At 39.3% G+C, this 18,892-nt stretch overlaps 1 protein-coding gene across 1 annotated transcript in view; it reads right to left on the bottom strand.

Annotated features, from left to right (window-relative positions):
* Positions 1-448: 448 nt before the first annotated feature.
* Sdc2 (syndecan 2) overlaps positions 449-18,892 on the bottom strand; it is a 119,975-nt gene continuing 101,531 nt past the window's right edge. Inside the window, exons 3-6 of the mRNA XM_052161522.1 lie at positions 16,381-16,492; positions 9,693-9,826; positions 1,259-1,394; positions 449-685 (exon numbers count right to left, since the gene is read on the bottom strand). Of these exons, the coding sequence (XP_052017482.1) occupies positions 522-685; positions 1,259-1,394; positions 9,693-9,826; positions 16,381-16,492 (546 nt within the window). The 3' untranslated portion in view covers positions 449-521. The remainder of the gene's footprint in view (positions 686-1,258; positions 1,395-9,692; positions 9,827-16,380; positions 16,493-18,892) is intronic.

Raw genomic sequence — 18,892 nt, 5'->3', positions numbered from 1 at the left:
TTGAAAAAATCACATATACACTAAATTACCATTATTGTAATCATTCAAAGACAAATTGCACCATGACAGCTTCAAAAGGCATAAGGTTTTGTTTTTAAGGAAGGGGACAAGAAGGGAGGGCAGGGAAGAGGGACAAGAAATAAATTAATGAAGATCAACTTGGTTAGTTCAACTGGAGACCTGCTGACGAGCGGAAACAGCAGTCATCTTTGAACCAGAGGATAAACACAATAATTTTGTATTTGCACATAGATGTTCAAATCAATTCCATGAATGTCAAGAGTTTTCATAACAATATTTTGCCACTGCTATTCACAGAACACTCAGATGATAAAGTTTTGCTTTTATGTCATTCTAAAGAAATACATGAAAATTTTAAATACAATGGGATTTTTATCATTAAAGGGCCAGTATGGCTCTGTAATGAACAAAACAGATAACAAAGATCTTCATTATTCTATGCCAAAGCTTTATTTTGAAAAGTTCGGTGATCTCCTAAATAGAGACACTAATTGGGAGCTTTATGCATAAAACTCCTTAGTGGGTGCCTTCTGGTAAGCTGCGCTCGATGGCTTGCGTTCTCCAAGGTCGTAGCTCCCTTCATCTTTCTTCCGCATGCGGTACACCAACAGCAGGATGAGGAAAATGGCAAAGAGAAAGCCAATCACACCTCCAGCAATGACGGCTGAGACAAGAGAAGGAAAAGAGGAGGGTTAAGGTTTTCAGGATTAGTGTAGCCAGTTCCAACCTACAGGTATTTTTATAAAGGATTTGAGAACTCAAGTTTTAAAAAGAATAATCTGGAGTCATTCTTATCATGTCAGCAGCAACAGCAACAGCAGCAGCAGCATCTGTGTCTTTTCCTTCTTCTGAAGCTGGGACTGAACTCTGGAGATCACCTGAACTATGACTATCTGACTGGCATCTCCTGCCCTGCCCCCATTCGACAGTTCTTGGCCTATTCAATTTACTACTTCAAGCTCCTGCCATTTTGATGTCCTCGCCATGATGGACTGTAACCTGAAATTGTTTCCCACATTAGCCTCTTATCAGTGGTTGGCTGAGGGATAGACTAAAGGAGTTAGCAGAAAATAGACAGCGTAGTCCTAACCTCTCACCTGTCATTCTGAAATAAAATGCCTGGAGATTGCTCCCAGAAGGCCAGTAATGTGCAGTGTGCTTTCATTTGGCCACTGAATGCCACCTGTCTCAGGAAGGCCTCTAAGTTCCTTCCCACTTGACACTGCGGGCAACTCACCTGCTAGAACTTCTGTCCGTTTGAACAGATTGTCTGAATGTTTCTCGGTGTACACATCTGTGCTTTTTACAGCAGGGTCCAGCTTCTCTTCTGCCTCTGAGATGTCAACTTCCTCCTTGGCAGTTTTGTCAGGTGACTGGTATGGGAAAGAAAGAAAACACAAATGTCTTTCAATATGTGCTGGGAAGAAGAAACACTCCTAAGTATGTTACTAGTTTTCTTTCTACAAAAATAAGTTTATTAAATATCATTAATAATAATGTGGATGATGTTTATATGCCAGTTGGTGAGGCCCCAGTTTGGACCCATGTAGCTTGTGGTTCTGGTAGATGGAGGCAAGATGGGTAGCTAATGAATTCATAATATAAGAATGATATGCATAGCTGCTTTAGTTGACAATTCTCAGAATCTTTACTTTCTGGGCAGGGAAGACTGCCACTGCAGTAAAGTACTTGATTGTTTGCAAGCATGAGAACCTGAGTTTGTGCCCTTGAAGTCATGTGAAAGCACTGTTTTGGGGGAAGGATAGAATCCTAAGGCTCTGGCCAGCTTGCTAAGTGACTTCTAGTTCATTGAAGCAGACAACCTCTACGCTCTACACACACACACACACACACACACACAGTATTCTGTATCATTTGGTCTGCTGATTTTGTGTGTGTGTGTGTGTGTGTGTGTGTGTGTGTGATTTAAAGTCCCTCAGATAATGGTGTGGTTTGAGAAACCTTTATTTAGAAAAGTTAAGATTCTGATGACCTGCTGTTTTCTAACAGGTGAATTTCTTTCTCATTGGCTAACACTACTAATTGGAAAACACTGTCAACTCTTTAAGCTATGTCTTAGTTAGAGTTTCTATTGCTGTGGCCAAACACCATGACCAGAAAGCAAGTTGGGGAGAAAGGGTTTATTTGGCTTACACTTTCATATTGCTGTTCATTATTGAAGCAAGAACAGGAACTCAAACATGGCAGGATCCTACTGGCAGGAACTAATGGAGAAGCCGTGGAGTGGTGCTGCTTACTGGCTTGCCTCCCCTGGCTTGCTCAGCTTGCTTTCTTATAGAACCCAAGGCCACCCACCCAGGGATGGCACCACCCATTATGGGCTGGGCCTCCCCCATTAATCACTAATTGATAAAATGCCTTATCATCATTTGGAAATTCCTTAACTGAGGCTCCTTCCTCTTTGATGAGTCTTTAGTGTCAGGTTCACACAAAACCAGCCAGCACAAGATACAAAGTAAGTAGACACTGAGTCTCCTCCCTAGCCAAACCTATTCCAGTTTTTCCTACAAATTCCCAGCCATCTTAAGCAAAGTAATGTGAATTATTCAGTTGCTTTGAGAAGGTTAGAATACATCCTAGTAAAGAAGGCAAAAAGATCTAAGAAAATGATTCGTTTTCTTGGACTGCTTCAATGTCATCTTTATGTCTAGAAAAATCTAGACAAGGTTGATTCACTTGAACTCTAGTGATCAGTGGGAATCAACTGGTATTCGTTTCAGTGATCAGAACACACAAGGCTTCCACCAAACACAGTAATAACATGTGATAGAGTCATTTTCCCCCAAGCTACAAGAAACCCTGTACTTCATAAATCTTAAGCTGCCATAGTTTCCATAAATTATAATTTCTATCACTGTATAAAAGTTTCACTGTTCTCTGTCGGAGTATAGAAGAAAACACGGTGGGTCCTAAGTCTTACTGTTTCCATGAACAGCAGATGAGAGAAGCCTGCTGGCCGTATTTTGTAGGTTCTCCCCATTTTCTTCTTACAGGATTCCCATCAGTAATTGGTTATCTGTCAGGGTGGGCAGCAGATCAAAGAATGGCTTATTGAGTTCTCATCAAGGAAGCACATGCTTTCTTGTTCATTAGCATCACTTTGGTTGCTATGCTTTTGAAAGTCAGTAAAGAGAAGAGAAAAACAATAAGAAGGTGGCATGATACCCATGCGGATCCAGGGAAAGATGCGAGCGAACACTGTAGCAAATGAGAAAGATACTGAAGCTTTGACCCCAAGTTTATGTAATGCTTATCATCTTCATGATTAAGATAAGCCACAAAGCTTTACCTGATAATATTTTAAGTCCCTAAAGTCATTTAAGAGTTGACTTGCTCAGTTCTCTTTGATCCAACTTCTGAATAAGAAGGACACAAAATAATTAATCCAAGTCATGATCTAGAAGGCTCTCCACAGAAATCACACTTAGAAGAGAGGTCAGTCAGTAAATAAACCTCAAGGTGCTCTAGACAAAGAAAATATTTATAAAGTGAAATGCTCAATTAAACAGAAGAAGCACAAGCTTTATGCTTCTATGATGTGGGAACTACAGCCTAATACGGAGTCAATCTGAAACAGCTCTCACATATATGTCTATGTAATTATGAAAAAGGAGCACACATAATTGAGTGCAGCCAAATGAAAGTTTATTGAAGCCATGTCTGGATTCTAGGTTTCACAAAAAGAAGAAAGGTCTCTTTCTAGTCTTCAGTCACATAGCTGTACAACACAGTAGATAGAATATCTATACTCAACAGAAATGCCACTGTGAGACCTATTAAAATACAAAATTTTCACTAATGGCAAGGTTTAATCTAAATTTATCATATAACTATAAAACAGAAAATTACATTGCTGCTATTGCCATTCATTATCACTATCTTCATCATGGGCACCTAGAGCAATGTTTGATATATATCTAATAAAACTGCCAGGAATGGATGAATTCTTGCCATCTCATTAAACAGAACTAAAAATCAAATATTTGCGTTAAAATGTTCAGGCATCTCTAATTTCTAAACTCATTCACCAAATGTCTGTTAATAAAGGCCAATTCATTATGTTTTTGGGCCAGTTTCCACAAACTTAAATCAATTTTCAATCCTTACTTGTCATTAATGCATAAATCTTTATCAAACTGGAGTTTGTTTAGGGTAAAACTATTAAAGATTGGAAGCCAAAACTTTCCCTAGAGAGTTTCTGACTCTGAGATATTGAGTCTTAATGCTCACTGAATTGAAAGCATTGTTATAAGAGAACAAGTAAAACTATGGAAAAAACCAAGCTCATCTTTCCACAGGCACACAAGCTTCATTTAATTCTGCCATACCTGCCTGCTCTGACATCTTCAGCAATCCTACCATCAACAGCACCTGCTGCTTTCTCTTCTCTTCTACTCATCTTCTTTATTCATTCAACTTAGAAACCAATGGAACAGCTCCCAGAAAATGCTAGGTATGTCTGCTGCAGTTCTCACAGTATCTCCTTGCCTTCCTGTTTCCCGGCTGTGGAATGGTTCTGCTGGCAATACTGCCAATGCCTTGTTAGCCTAGAGAGAGTGTTAATCCACACAGAGCTTAGCTCTTGGCTACTGCATGTCAGCAGGGAGCTATGTGCTATGACTTCATGGTCCTATGAGTTAAGAAAATCAAGAAAGAGGAGGAACAGGTAATGTACTGAGTAAGAAAGTCCTGCTTGTGTTCCTGCTAGCACAGGGGTGCTTGTTATTCCACAAAACCCACATGCTGCAAGAGCTTGGCAGCATCTTATTTGTAAATCAACAGATGGGCGAATTGAAAAAGAGGATACTTGTGTTGCGAAGTTTTCATAAGCAGCATGCCATCCCTATAGTGTGTAAAGTCTACCACTAAATCATTACGCATGCTCAATTTGGTGAACGGACCTCATCTCTTCTGCGCCACCAAAACCAATTAACGCTTACACAGTGAGACAAGAAACAAGGCCTCGTGTGCCTACTACATAATATTCACATCTAATCTTTCTTTCTTCCTTTATAATTGTTATTTTTTATTATTTTCAACACAATATATATTTTTATACAGATCATAAAAATGATGGACATGTTATTAAATGAACATAAAAAATAAAGTCTTTTTGTTTGTTTTGTTTTTAGTAGAGCTTAAAATCTTGGCTCTTAATGTGGTACAAACCCAAAATAAGAACAATTTTTAGACATCGGAGTTCATTGTAATAAAGCTGTACTTTAATGTCCCTCACATCATCAAATAATTTTACCCCCAAAGTAGCAAAGAGTTGATGGTTCTGCTGTGCCAAGGAATGAATTGTAGGCACAAATATTTGGATACAGATTTCCTGCTATGGTCAAAGCTATTTGACTTGAGTGATGGTCATCATTCTCAGCCATCAGGGAACAGGTTACATTCATTTAAGAAATGGTGTGTGTACTTCCAGAAGATCCTGCTATACCACTCCTGGGCATATACCCAGAAGATTCCCCAGCATGTAATAAGGATACATGTTCCACTATGTTCATAGCAGCCCTATTTATAATTTCCAGAAGCTGGAAAGAACCCAGGTATCCCTCAACAGAAGAGTGGATGCAAAAAATGTGGTATATATACACAATGTAGTACTATTCAGCCATTAGAAACAATGAATTCATGAAATTCTTAGGCAAAAGGATGGAGCTGGAGAACATCACACTAAGTGAGGTAACCCAGACTCAAAAGATGAATCATGGTATGCACTCACTAATAAGTGGATATTAACCTAGAAACCTGGATTACCCAAAACATAATCCACACATCAAATGAGGTACACAAAGAATGGAGGAGTGGCCCCTTGTTCTGGAAAGACTCAGTGAAGCAGTATAGGGCAAAACCAGAACAGGGAAGTGGGAAGGGTTGGGTGGGAAAGCAGGGGGAGGGAAGGGGGCTGATGGGACTTTCGGGGAGTGGGGGTCTAAAAAAGGGGAAATCATTTGAAATGTAAATAAAAAATATATCGAATAAAAAAAAAGAAAAAGAAAGAAAAAAAAGAAAAAAGAGAGAAATGGTGTGTGTGTTAACATGGTCTATCCATGAAGTCATTCATCAACTGTTTCAATGTACAATGGTTTTGCTTGGAGGGTGGCACAGATATTAGGCCAGGGTAAGATTATGGTTCATTAGCTGTGATGATTTTGAAAAGCAGTCATCTCAGAAAAAGAGTCATCTTCAAAACTAATAATATAAATATCAAGCAAAACTTTCAGCCTCATTCTTTGTTGTTCTCTTATAAGCTACCTCACAAATTAATTGTCTACTTTTCTTTTGGCTGTATAAATAATTTTGAAATATGTAAGCTGTTCTGAAAACCATAGTATAGTATAAAAACATCAAATAAGCAATCCTACTTATAGAGAGACTGAGATAGGAGAAGCATGATTTCAAGAACATTATGTAGTAGACAGCAAGACACTGTCACATACAAACAAGCAGAAAGTGTATAAGGATTATACAATATTTTATATGTTTCTCCAATTACCAAATTAGAACACTGGGTGACAGCCAACAGATATCTAATTCCTCATATTTTTGAATTTCAATTGATTAGGATATGTTGGTAATATTAATTTTCCTATTAAGGGATATTAAGAAAAGGTGATTACTTCCTCTTATTTTTGTTGTTAGAAGTGGAATTATGTTGGTGTGGGTTTCTTGAAAGATTACTTTCTTGCTTTTTCGAGGGTATTGTTTCCCTTCTTGTGTTGGTGTTTTCCATCTATTATCCTTTGTAAGGCTGGATTTGTGGAAAGATAGTGTATAAATTTGGTTTTGTCGTGCAATATCTTGTTTTCTTCTTCTATGGTAATTGAGAGCTTTGCTGTGTATAGTAGCCTGGCCTGGAATGATTGCTCTCTTAGGGTCTGTATGACATCTGCCCAGGAACTTCTAGCTTTCATAGTCTCTGGTGAGAAGTTTGGTGAAATTCTGAGAAGCCTACCTTTATATGTTACTTGATCTTTTTCCCTTACTGCTTTTAATATTCTTTCTTTGTTTAGGGCATTTCGTGTTTTGATTACTATGTGATGGGAGGGATTTCTTTTCTGCCAAGGACTATTTGGAGTTCTATAGGCCTCTTATATGTTTATGGGCATCTCTTTCCTTAAGTTAGGAAAGTTTTCTTCTATAATTTTGTTGAGGATATTTACTGGCCCTTTAAGTTGCGAATCTTCACTCTCTTCTATACCTATTATTCTTAGGTTTGGTCTGCTCATTGTGTCCTGGATTTGTTGGATGTTTTTGGTTAAGAGCTTTTTGTATTTTGCATTCTCTTTGACTGTTGTGTCAATGTTTTCTATGCTATCTTCTGCACCTGGGATTCTCTCTTCTATCTCTTGTTTTGTTTGTTTGTTTTTTAATTTTTTATTATTTTATTTTTATTAGGTATATTCTTTATTTACACTTCAAATGTTGTCCCTTTTCCTGGTTCCCCTCCCCCCAAAATCCCATAAGCCATCTCCCCTTCAACCCATCCCCGCTTCCCTGTCTTGGTATTCCACTATACTATGGTATCAAGGACCTCTCCCCCATTTGGTGTCACCTAAAACCAGACACATTGAAAGTAACATGTGAAAAAACTGGGGATGGGCCTTGAACACATAGGCACAAGGGAAATTTTCCTAAACAGAACCCAATAGCCTATCCCCTAAGATCAAGAATTGACAAATGGGACCTCATGAAATTACAAAGTTTCTGTAAAGCAAGGATACTGTTAACAGGACAAAATGGCAACCAACAAATTGGGAAAATATCTTTACCAACCCCATATCTGACAGAGGGCTAATATCCAAGATATACAAAGAACTCAAGAAGTTAGACTCCAGAGAGCCAAATAACCCTATTAAAATTGCGGTACAGAGCTAAACAAAGACTTTTCACCTGAGGAATATTGAATGGCTGAAAAGCACCTAAAGAAATGTTCAACATCCTCAGGGAAATGCAAATCAAAACAACCCTGATATTTTACCTCACATGGTTCAGAATGGCTAAGATAAAGAAGTCAGGAGACAGCAGGTGCTAGAGAGGTTGTGGGGAGAAAGAGGAACACTCTTCTATCTCTTGTATTGTGTTGGTGATGCTTGCATCTGTGACTCCTGATCTCTTTCCTAGGTTTTCTAGCTCCACAGTTGTCTCACTTTGTGATTTCTTTATTGTTTCTAGTTCTATTTTTTAGATCCTAAATAGTTTTGTTCATTTCCTTTGCGAGTTTGACTGTGTTTTTCTGTGAGTCTTTAAGGGACTTTTGTGTTTCCTCTTTAAGGGCTTCTATCTGTTTACCTGTGTTCTTCTTTATTTCTTTAACGGAGTTATTTATGTCCTTCTTAAAGTCCTCTATCATCATCATGAGATGTGATTTTAAATCTGAATCTTGCTCCTCCGGTGTGATGGTGTATCCTGGACTTGCTACGGTGGAAGAATTGATTCTGATGATGACAAGTAACCTTGGTTTCTTTTTGTTTATATTCTTACACTTGCCTCTCGCTATCTGGTTATCTCTAGTGCTACCTGCCCTCACTATATCTGACTGGAGCCTGTCCTTTCTGTGATCCTGGTTGTGTCAGAACTAGTCAGACTCAAGCTGTCTCTGTTATCCTGTGATTCTGGGATCCTGTGATCCTGAGATCCTGGGTGTGTCTGAGCTCCTGGGAGTCAAGATGCCTCTGCGACATTGAGATCCTGGTGTGACCAAGCTCCTGGGATCTTGTGATCCTGTGATCCTGGGCATGTAAAAGCTCCTGGGAGTGGAGCGTCCTCTGAGTGTTGTGGAACTGGTTGTGGAGTTTGCAGCCAAGTCTGATCAGAGCACCAACCCAGACATACTGGAAGGAATCTATGCCACTGCTCTAGTGGAGTTCCTGAGTGTCTGTGTCCTGCTGGTCCCAGTTAATCTCGGTGTTGGGACAGATGTTGTGTGTTCCTCACTTCTCCCAATGTTTCTAATGATGCAAGAAATTTGACTAGATCCAGGATTCAATACTTAGGCCCTCAATGGTCACTAATATCCAATTTCCATATTAAATAGCTTACCTATTAGTATAAGACTAGCTAATTGCAATAAAATGCTAACAAGGTAAAAAAAAAACTCAGTGTTTTCATTACTTAGGTGTTTTCCCTGTTCTAAGTCCAATGGTCTCATTCTTATTAAGCTCTCACAACAAATAAATGCAGCTTCACCAGATGCAGGTGTATCTGAGAGTAGAGCAAGGGTATTCAACACTGACAGTGGGTGTAGACACTCATTGAGACCTTAAGACAGGCCCCAAATCCTCCCTCCTTAACCTGGTCCAATGGATCTAAAATTTACAATGTTTTTTTTTTTTAAATGAGAAAAAGAAAATCTGACTCTCAGCTAAGTAGCTTAAGAGTTTGCTTTATAACTGGCTACAGAAGTTCTGTAAGGAAAAGTGCCCTGTTAAAAACAATATATTCATAAGGAAGATAGACCTAACTGATAAGGCCAGTAAGTAGGTCAACCGTAAAATATTGGGAGAAAGAGCAAAGAGTCATTTACAGCAATACAGTGGAAGGGCTATTAGCCCTGATATAATTTTATGTGAGGCCTATCTCACAGAAAACTGTTCTGTGAAGTCAAAAGACAGCAGTATTCACAATGGCAGACAACGCACCTCGGTCTGAGCAGGTGTAATGCTTTGTGTCTTCAACGTCATGGTTTCCACTTTTGGAGCAGCACTAGTGAGTGAGATCCTTGGAATCAGCCGGGATGTTGTCATATCTGGACTCTCTATGTCTTCATCAGCTCCTAGGAAAAAAGTGAAGATGAGCTGATCATGTGACTTATGACCCCGATCCGTACATTATCAGGCAGTGTTGAAGAATGTTGATTCAGAATCATTCTCTCAAGTTACCAGGCTTAAGTTTCTAGCATAAATACACCTATGGACTTCAGTAAGTTTGCAGGGCCACTGGGTTCATGGCAATTTTTGTTCAGCGAGAAAGAGTGTTAATGCACACAGTGCTGAGTTCTTGTCTACTGCATGTCTGCAGGGAGCCATCCTTGAACCCTCTCCAATAGCCCTGCTTCTCTTGCATGTTCAATCTCTTCTGCTATGTGATATTTTTGACACCTTAAAACCAAGAAACTAAGCCAAACACAAAAAGTGTAAACTCTTTTACCTGACTGCCTATCTCATGGCAAACCTCTGTCTTCTCTTACATTTTATAGTCAACCTTCCCAAAGATGGTGTGGTGTGGCCCTTCATCAGCTCCTGTCTTCCCCATGCCCTCTATCTACCTGCCCCTGCCATCCACTACTGATACTTTTTGTTAAGATCATCAATGTCTTCCATGTTGGCATATCCAATGGCTTTATATTTAAACTCCCTTAAAGAGCCCATCTCGTTTTGGTTGGATAAATGTCCCCCAAAGCCCATGTACTAGACTGGCTATCAACACACAATGCTATTGGAAGATAGTGAAACCTTTAAAACAATGATTCTCAACCTTCCTAATGTTGTGCCCTTTAAATACAGTAACTCAAGTTGGAGTGACCTTTAACCATGCAATTATTTCATTGTTGCTTTATAGCTGTAATTTTTCTATTGTTATGAATTGTAATGTGAATATCTGATATGCAAAATATATGTTATGTAACCCTCAAAGGGTTTGTAAGCCACAGGCGGAGAACTGCTGCTTTACAAGGTGAGGCTTTGAGGAAGATCAGTCACTGGGATTAGTCCCTTCAACAGTGTATTCTGACCATGACTTCTTCTTGTGTCTCTTTTATTAACTGACCCCCACAAGGCACTCCAACCATGATGCTTCCCTGGCTATAGGCTCCAAAGCAACAGGTCATTCTATCATATACAAAGCCTTCAAACCTTAAATTTCCTCTTCATTAACTTGCTAATTTTAGATATTTTGTTATGGTAATACAAATCTGACTAACACATTCCTATGACCATTCTACACTCTGAGCTGCCATGTCCTTGATACACTGTATTTCTTTGATAATTTACAACTTTCCTATTTTCTCCTACTTTTGTGCTATTATAAACAGATATATTTATCCTCCTTCACTAAAATGGCAGATAACAAGCACCCTTTATGACTAAACTTTAGTCCTCTTTTAAGATTTTTAGTGTGCATGTGTGTGAGAGCATTCTTTAACACCCACAGGGCCTATGAGTTTAATAACAATGATTTCTCCTTATGCTATGCCCCATTCCAAGTTCATATGTAAAAATGCTGTCTCCACTACAATATTAAAAAAAGGATCTGCCTTGTGAACAAATTAGCACCTTATAAAAGAGGACAGTGTGAACTTGTTTGTCCATTCTATCAAATAAAAATGTGACAAGAACCTTCTGTATCACCTCTGAAGCAGAAAGAAAACACTCACATATACTGCACCCACTGATGACTTGATCTTTGACTTCCCAGCCTGCAAAACTGTGACTGTGACCAACATACTTATGCTGTTTTTTAAGTTACCTACTCTAAAATATTTGGGTATAGTATCCCAAATGGATCAAGATGACTTAGAACATGTTTTACAAATAAAATGTTTGTAAATATTTCCAACAAGGAAGACACTGGTGATCTTAACAAAAAGTATCAGTAGTGGACAGCAGGGGCGGGTAGATAGAGGGCATGGGGAAGACAGGAGCTGATGAAGGGCCACACCACACCATCTTTGGGAAGGTTGACTATAAAATGTAAGAGAAGACAGAGGTTTGCCATGAGATAAGCAGTCAGGTAAAAGAGTTTACACTTTTTGTGTTTGGCTTAGTTTCTTGGTTTTAAGGTGTCAAAAATATCACATAGCAGAAGAGATTGAACGTGCAAGAGAAGCAGGGCTATTGGGGAGGGTTCAAGGATGGCTCCCTGCAGACATGAAATAGACAAGAACTCAGCACTGTGTACATTAACACTCTTTCTCACTGAATAAAAAAATGAATGAACAAAATGAATGAAATTTGGAAAAAGAGATAAAGGGATAAAGGGAAGTGAAATCATAGAAAGAAGTGTTATTTACTTACTATTTATTTGGTTTTTTGTTTGTTTTTGTTTTTTTACTGTGGTGTTGCTAGAATGAAGAATGTCTGTTTCCACATTAAACAGGGTGCTTAATAAATAAGTGCTCAACGAATAACTTAACTACCTTCTGCATGTCTTAATTTTCCAATAGGTTTCTTATTTCATTCTCACAAACATTCCTGTTTTGTTGTGTCCCCTTCTTGTTTTACTATTACAACATCTCCTAACCTCTTGGAGTTAATTTTTCTGTACATTTTCTTCTTTTGCTGAGTTCCCTCTTCCTTTTGAGGCTTTCAGGTCTCGTCCAGCTCAAATCCTTTGAATTTTGTGTCTAAAATGCACAGTGTTTTCAATAGCAAGGACTTCACTTGAACTTCTTGGGGAACAAGCTGTATTGTTTTAGGAGTCTCTTGAACTCCCTTGATCAATTCTATGCTTTATTTTTAATAATCAATCTGTGGATGGTTAACCTATGGTGGAGGGAAGGGTCTATTTGTTTCTTAAGGAGATTTTCAACTATTTACCCTGAAAGCATACTTCCACTGCCCATTTATGCCATCATCTCTAGGCCCTTGTGGCCTTCTGCAGCACTGTGGTTTCTGTCCTGGTGCTTTCCGGTTTTAAATATCCGCTCAGTCTTTTCATGTCTGCCAAGACTGGTGCTGCGCAACCACGTGCTTCCGTGGCTTTCACTGGGGTTATTGTGTCTCCATTCTGATGAGTTCACGTCCTACTCTTTTAATATCATTTTATCTTTAATGTGGCAGATTTTCTGCTCAATTTGTGATCTTTAACCAAAAGTCCATTATTTAATTTCTGTTGGGCAGTACCTTCCGTTGTCACCAGTCACACGGCATTATCATGATTTTTTTTTTTTTAATTTCTAGAGTTCTAGCTGGGCGGTGGTGGCGCACAACTGTAATCCCAGCACTCTGGGAGGCAGAGACAGGCGATTTCTGAGTTCGAGGTCAGCCTGGTCTACAGTACAGAGTGAGTTCCAGGACAGCCAGGGCTATACAGAGAAACCCTGTCTCAAAAAACCAAAACCAAAAAAAAAAAAAAAAAAAAAAAAAAATTCTAGAGTTCTGTGAATGAATTCTTGCTCTCTTGGGTGTGAAAAACATATTTTTCTGTGTGTGTTTTAAAAGTTTAGCCCTTGGTATGGAAGGCTTCACAAAGGCTCGTGAAGCTCCCATTTTGAAATTATATTTATGTAATGTAGGTTCCTTCTTTTTGCAGGAATGTACTCTCTGGGCCTTCAGACATCTTGTTCCGGGACATTTGCTTTCCTATGGGTAGCATGAGAGGAAATAGGCCAGGTGGTACTTTGAGCAAAACACTGATTGATTTTAGTGGGCATTTGTGAGGCAAAGCCTCTTAATGGTAAAATAGGGTTTTCCAACACAAGAGATAAAACACCAAGGGCTGAAAGGCAAGGCCTCCTCTCAAGCTGCACTTCTTGCTTCCTGGTCCTTTGCTTTCTGAGAGCTTCACACGGTACAATGAGAGCAAGCTCCTTCATCTCTCTGCACCATGCACTGTCTCAAGTGAAAGTGGAAATGATAACAGAACCAGGGATATCTATCATCACGGAGTTGTTTTATGGTTAAGGCATTTCCTAGCACAAAGTGCTTCACAAATTTCACTTACATAGACTAGTTAAGTGAAAAAAAAAATATCCATAGCAGAGCTCAAGGTAGTTTCTAAAACCAAGAACAATTCTTTTTCTGTTTGTTTTTTTTTTCATTCAGCAAAACTTACCTAAAGTTAGATCTGGCTGGAGAAATTTGCCCACATTTACGCCTTATCTCTGTCTGGTCCACATGATGAATGGGTTAAAGGCTTGAAATGTGACACTCCAATAACTGGAGGGGGCAGGGAGGAGGCATATACCCATTTCCCTTATACTAAATGTAAACACAGTCTTGGAAAAGGTCAGAAAAATGAGTTGAGCAACCTCTAATGATCCCCAACAACCCTTGAATACTAAGATCTGTGAAGAAATGGGGGACCACAAAGATGTATATTTATTGTTTCCCAGGACATTTTTAAATGGGTTACAAGGCACTTTTGAGATGCTAAACAAAAGAGGTATCATGAGTGAAAGATATTAATAGTGTTGTGGACTTCAAAGAGCAACTCTTTCACACTTATTCTGCATATGTGAGATTCATCACACTCCCTTGAATAACTAAGTCTATTTTTACAGCAGGATGTTACTAGGTCAGCTACTGCCTCTCATCTTTTCAGATTGGTCATTTTCATACTGAAACACAATTATAAGTCTAGATCCTCACCAGAAAAAAAAATTGACCTTCATTTGTTCTAGGACATTCTGAAACCTAGGCCAACTGCATTGGCACATATTTATATTCAGAATAGTAATTGCTACCATAGTTAAATCTTATCTGCAAAAAAAAAAAAAAAAACACTCTAAGAAAGAAAGGTCTTGCTAAGACTTTTTCTATATACTACACACCAGATATTTCTGGTTTGGCTGCTGACTACATATTCAGTTCTTCCCTTCTCTCAGTATCTTAGGAGCCATTCCTGGCACAGGTGAAAGATTTCCAGGTAAGATATATTGGGGAAAAGTGTCCAGGCACATTTATTCCTCCTTATACCTATACCCTCTGTAAAATGTTGATACTTGTCTCAATTAAGAGGTACAACTTGGGTCTGGAAACACTGTTCAGTTGTTCACATGTATGGGGCTCTGGGTACTATTATTTGAATACGAAATGTGCCCCCACAGCCTCATGTATTCCACCCTTGGTCCATAACTAGTGGTACTATTTTGCAAGGTATTATAAACTTTAGACAGCAGGAGAAGTTTACAGCAGGGCATTCCTTGGAAGTTCTATACATAGTTATCACTGCCTTCTACATTATCTGGTTCCTGTCAACTATGAGCTGAATGGGCTCCTCCATTACATATTCCAATTGTTATCTTCCACATAAGTACATGGGACCAAATAAATCAACTACAACTAAGAGTCTTCTTCTCTTGTGATACTTCTTTCATCCACTTGGTCACAGGAATAAAGCTAACATACTGGCTTTGATCATTGTACCATCAACACACAGACATGCACTCACATTCATATGTACATGAGTGCACACATGCATATGCATGCACCCACACATAGAAATGATGTTGTACCAAACTGTAAGTTTAGGATTAGATTTTTGTTTCACTCTGAAAATATGGCTGGCCACCTGGAGATTGAAGGGCCATATGGACTAAAGCCAAGTCTGCTCAGTTTTCTCAGACACATGACAGAGTTAAGCCAAAATCAGCCAAACTTCAGCTGCCAACACATGTAGAGCCAGTCCCTAACTGGAAAACATGCAGAATAATGAATTAACTAAATGCCCACTGCTGCAAGGTTCTGAGTGTTGGGATAGTTTGTTAGGCAACATTACAGTGACAATAGATAACTAATACACTGAAGAAGTCAACGACATAAATCTACCTTTATATTACACGGCTGCTATACTCTTCTTCTCCTACTTTAAACATACTTTAAAAGCCTGTGGAGTTTTTGTTTCTGTGTATAGTCTTAACATGGAACAGGCATTTTATGAAACTGATATGTGAAGGATTTCTTGAAGGGTGGTTTCTATGACCATACTCTGAAATTTTTAACAATAAAACTGAAGGCTAATACCTCAACTCCATTTATCCATAAAAAATTTTATATGGTTGTGGTAGTCTGAATAGGTATAGCCCTGATAGACTCGTGTGTTTGAATGTTTGGCCATAAGGAGTGGCACTATTAGGAGGTATGGTCTTGTTGAAGTAGTATGGCATTATTGGAAGAAGTATGTCATTGTGAGGGTAGGCTTTGAGGTCTCTTATGCTCAAGCTATACCTAATGTGGCACTCAGTCTCCTGCTGCCTGCAGATCAAGATGTTGAACTCTGGCTCCTCCAGCACTATGTCTGTTTGCACACTACCATACATGTTGCTATGATGATAATTACTAAATCTCTGAAACTGTAGGTCATCCCCAATTAAATGTTTTCTTTTTGAGCTGCTGTCAGGTATCTCTTCATAGAGATAAATCCTTAACTAACTCAGTGATAAATATAGTTATTTATTTCCATGTTGTGAATAAGGAAACTGAGACTCAGCAAAGTTAGATTTCAAAGTTCTCATTAGCTTAAGTTACAAAGAAGTGGAATTTGTACCCCCCACACACACACCATGCTTAGACTGTGGCATAAGCACATGCTGTGCTTGTAATGAAAGAAGAAACAGCAAAATGTGTGCATACCCAGGCACAGAGAATGGCATCCAGCAGGCAGCCTTACCTGAGCCAGAGGCAGAAGAATAGTCATCATCATCAATAGGATATACTCCTGAAGCTTCCTCAATGGAGCCATTGTCAAGGTACATGTCCTTATCAGATGTCAGCTCTGCTCTCTGAGAAAGGAAAGAGAAGCAATTCCGGATGGTCAGATTAAGAAAGGCTCTTCTCTGTCCACTGTTCAAATTTTGCATATGCTGTACTGAAGGCCTGATGCTCTACAGCTGTGCTCTGCATCCTCCTGTCTAGCCACACTTTACCCAAGACACCTGGCAACTTATATGAATCAAAGCCTGAACACACACACACACACACACACACACACACACACACACACACACGCTAATCCCTGGGAGAGCTCATGTGGCCTAATCTTACAGAATAATGACAGCACAGACATCCAAGTCTGGCACAGGCTTAGATCCTTCCACCCCACTCCACTTACCTGAGTATCTGCTGTCCGAAGTTACTAAACCATCTCAGACATTCACTCTATCAAAAATGAGATTCCTTGATGATTAATGCTAAGCTACAGAATGCCTAAACCATTTAAGACTTTCTTGGACACATAAAGCAAGGTATTATGATGTTAGGCTAAATAATCACTTAGGGACCTATCAAGGCACACTAGATACTCACGGGCTTGGCCATGCTTGGCTTTCTCACTACAGATTGCTCTCCAGTTGCTGGGGAAGTCCAGAGATTTCTGTACAGAGCAGATTCACACTGACACCAGGTAAGGCAATCTGTGTGGAATAGGGCCTGTGGGGCTCATCAGCCAATGGTGAAAGCCCAAGGCAAGCCTACTTCTCAGGTTTGCTGGCTTAGCAAAGTTTAATGACAAACACAGATAAACCCACAAGAGTACTTTTTCTTGTATTACTGGCACTTGGTGATAGCAAGGCATAAGCTTGATGTGGAAAGGGATTGAGTCACCAAATATCCCATTTCCAGAGCTTCTCAGCTTTTCAATATGAGGCCATGAATAAAATTCACTCTAATCTTGCCAAAGAAGTAACTTGCATGAACTGCAGACAGAGATGGAATCTTTTTTTAAAGGATTTAGTCAATTGATATTTTACTACCAGTATCTTAAACTAGCAGCTTTTGGAACAGATGACATTCATTATTGTCCTATTTGTAATAATCAAATTGGATGTTTTGTCCTTCACAGGAATTATTAAAAAATTGTTCCCCTTACTATGTTGGTTTCCATGAGATTTCTACTAAAAATAAAACTTGGTTTCAGCAGTCAATATGAGTGAACCTCCATGGGAAAACTAACAAGTACACTCTGAACAGAGGACACTTTGTCCTCTCAAGTTTCAGGAGCTAGCTGGAGAGGCAGGAGGATGTTAAATGTGAGCCTACAATCTCCATAGGCCTTGATGCCAAGGAACAAAGAAGGATGAGAATCACTTTGAGATATCTCACTGAGAGGCCATAGCCTTTAGGGATTGGGATTAAGGATTAGGCTGGTTTGCAAGCATTAGTAACACCCCTTCCACAGCAGCCAAGAATGTTCTGGAGCAGTCCTGCCACACAATTAGAGATTTTTGTCTGTAATCTGAGGCAGTTTTACAAAATACTAGTGCCTGGAATACAGTAGGTGCCCAGTGTTGTGATCATGAAAAGAGAAATAGGCATAAGAATATGTTCTATGATGGGGTGGGGGAAGGGGTGCCTCAGCAGGCCCATGCCGAGGTATCCCTTCCCTTGAGGGACCAAACACATGGTATAGTATAGAATAAAGTTTATTCAGGGCATGGGGAGAGGAGTTAAGAGGGTAGTAGAGGCAGAGAAAGGCAGAGAGAGGGAGAGAGTAGAGAAGTAGAGGCCAGTCATGACCACATTGGGGGGGAGAAGGAAGGGGAGGGAAGGGAAGAGCCCAAGAGGGCCAGAGAGAAGCTAAGAGTAAGAAAGAGTAAGAAGCTAAGAGTAAGAAAGAAGAAAGAGTAGGAAACTTTTTCTAAGTAAGAAACCTTTTGTTGAACTAGTTTGCGCTCCTGCCTGTTTTTCAAAACACACCGACTTCTCTAGAGAAGTTCCCTACTTATGAACTTGCTTTTCTGACTTTGTAGCACATGCACTGGGGAAGATAGAGGTTTGCTGTTGTTTCTAACTGGCTCATGTGTATTCCCCTTGCCTCTGGATGAAAACAAAGTGTTGACACAGATCTGAAATAACCTGTATGACCTTGTTCTTTGTCCAGCTCAAAGTGCATGAGTACTCAATAAATATTTGTCAACTGAGACTACTAAATTACACTGGCTTAAGCAACCTTTGACTCAGGTTTCAATAACATACATTGTAAGACCTCTAGGATCCTTATAATTAAAAGCTCTTGAATTCAAGCCTGGGAGAAAACCTGTCCCATACTTTCCACACTTCCGCACTGCATCTACTTAAGTGACCCAGGGTCGTTAAAGTAAGATGAGGATTTAGAAACCAGTTTCTCTTTTCTTAACACCAAATGTTCTTTCTCAAAGAAATGTGACATGACAGTGTTAATAATG

This window comes from Apodemus sylvaticus, chromosome 17 (assembly GCF_947179515.1).
Source record: "Apodemus sylvaticus chromosome 17, mApoSyl1.1, whole genome shotgun sequence".
Taxonomy (NCBI): Eukaryota; Metazoa; Chordata; class Mammalia; order Rodentia; family Muridae; genus Apodemus; species Apodemus sylvaticus.
The sequence above is the reverse complement of the archived record's forward strand: the minus strand, read 5'-3'. Positions and strand labels throughout refer to the sequence as shown.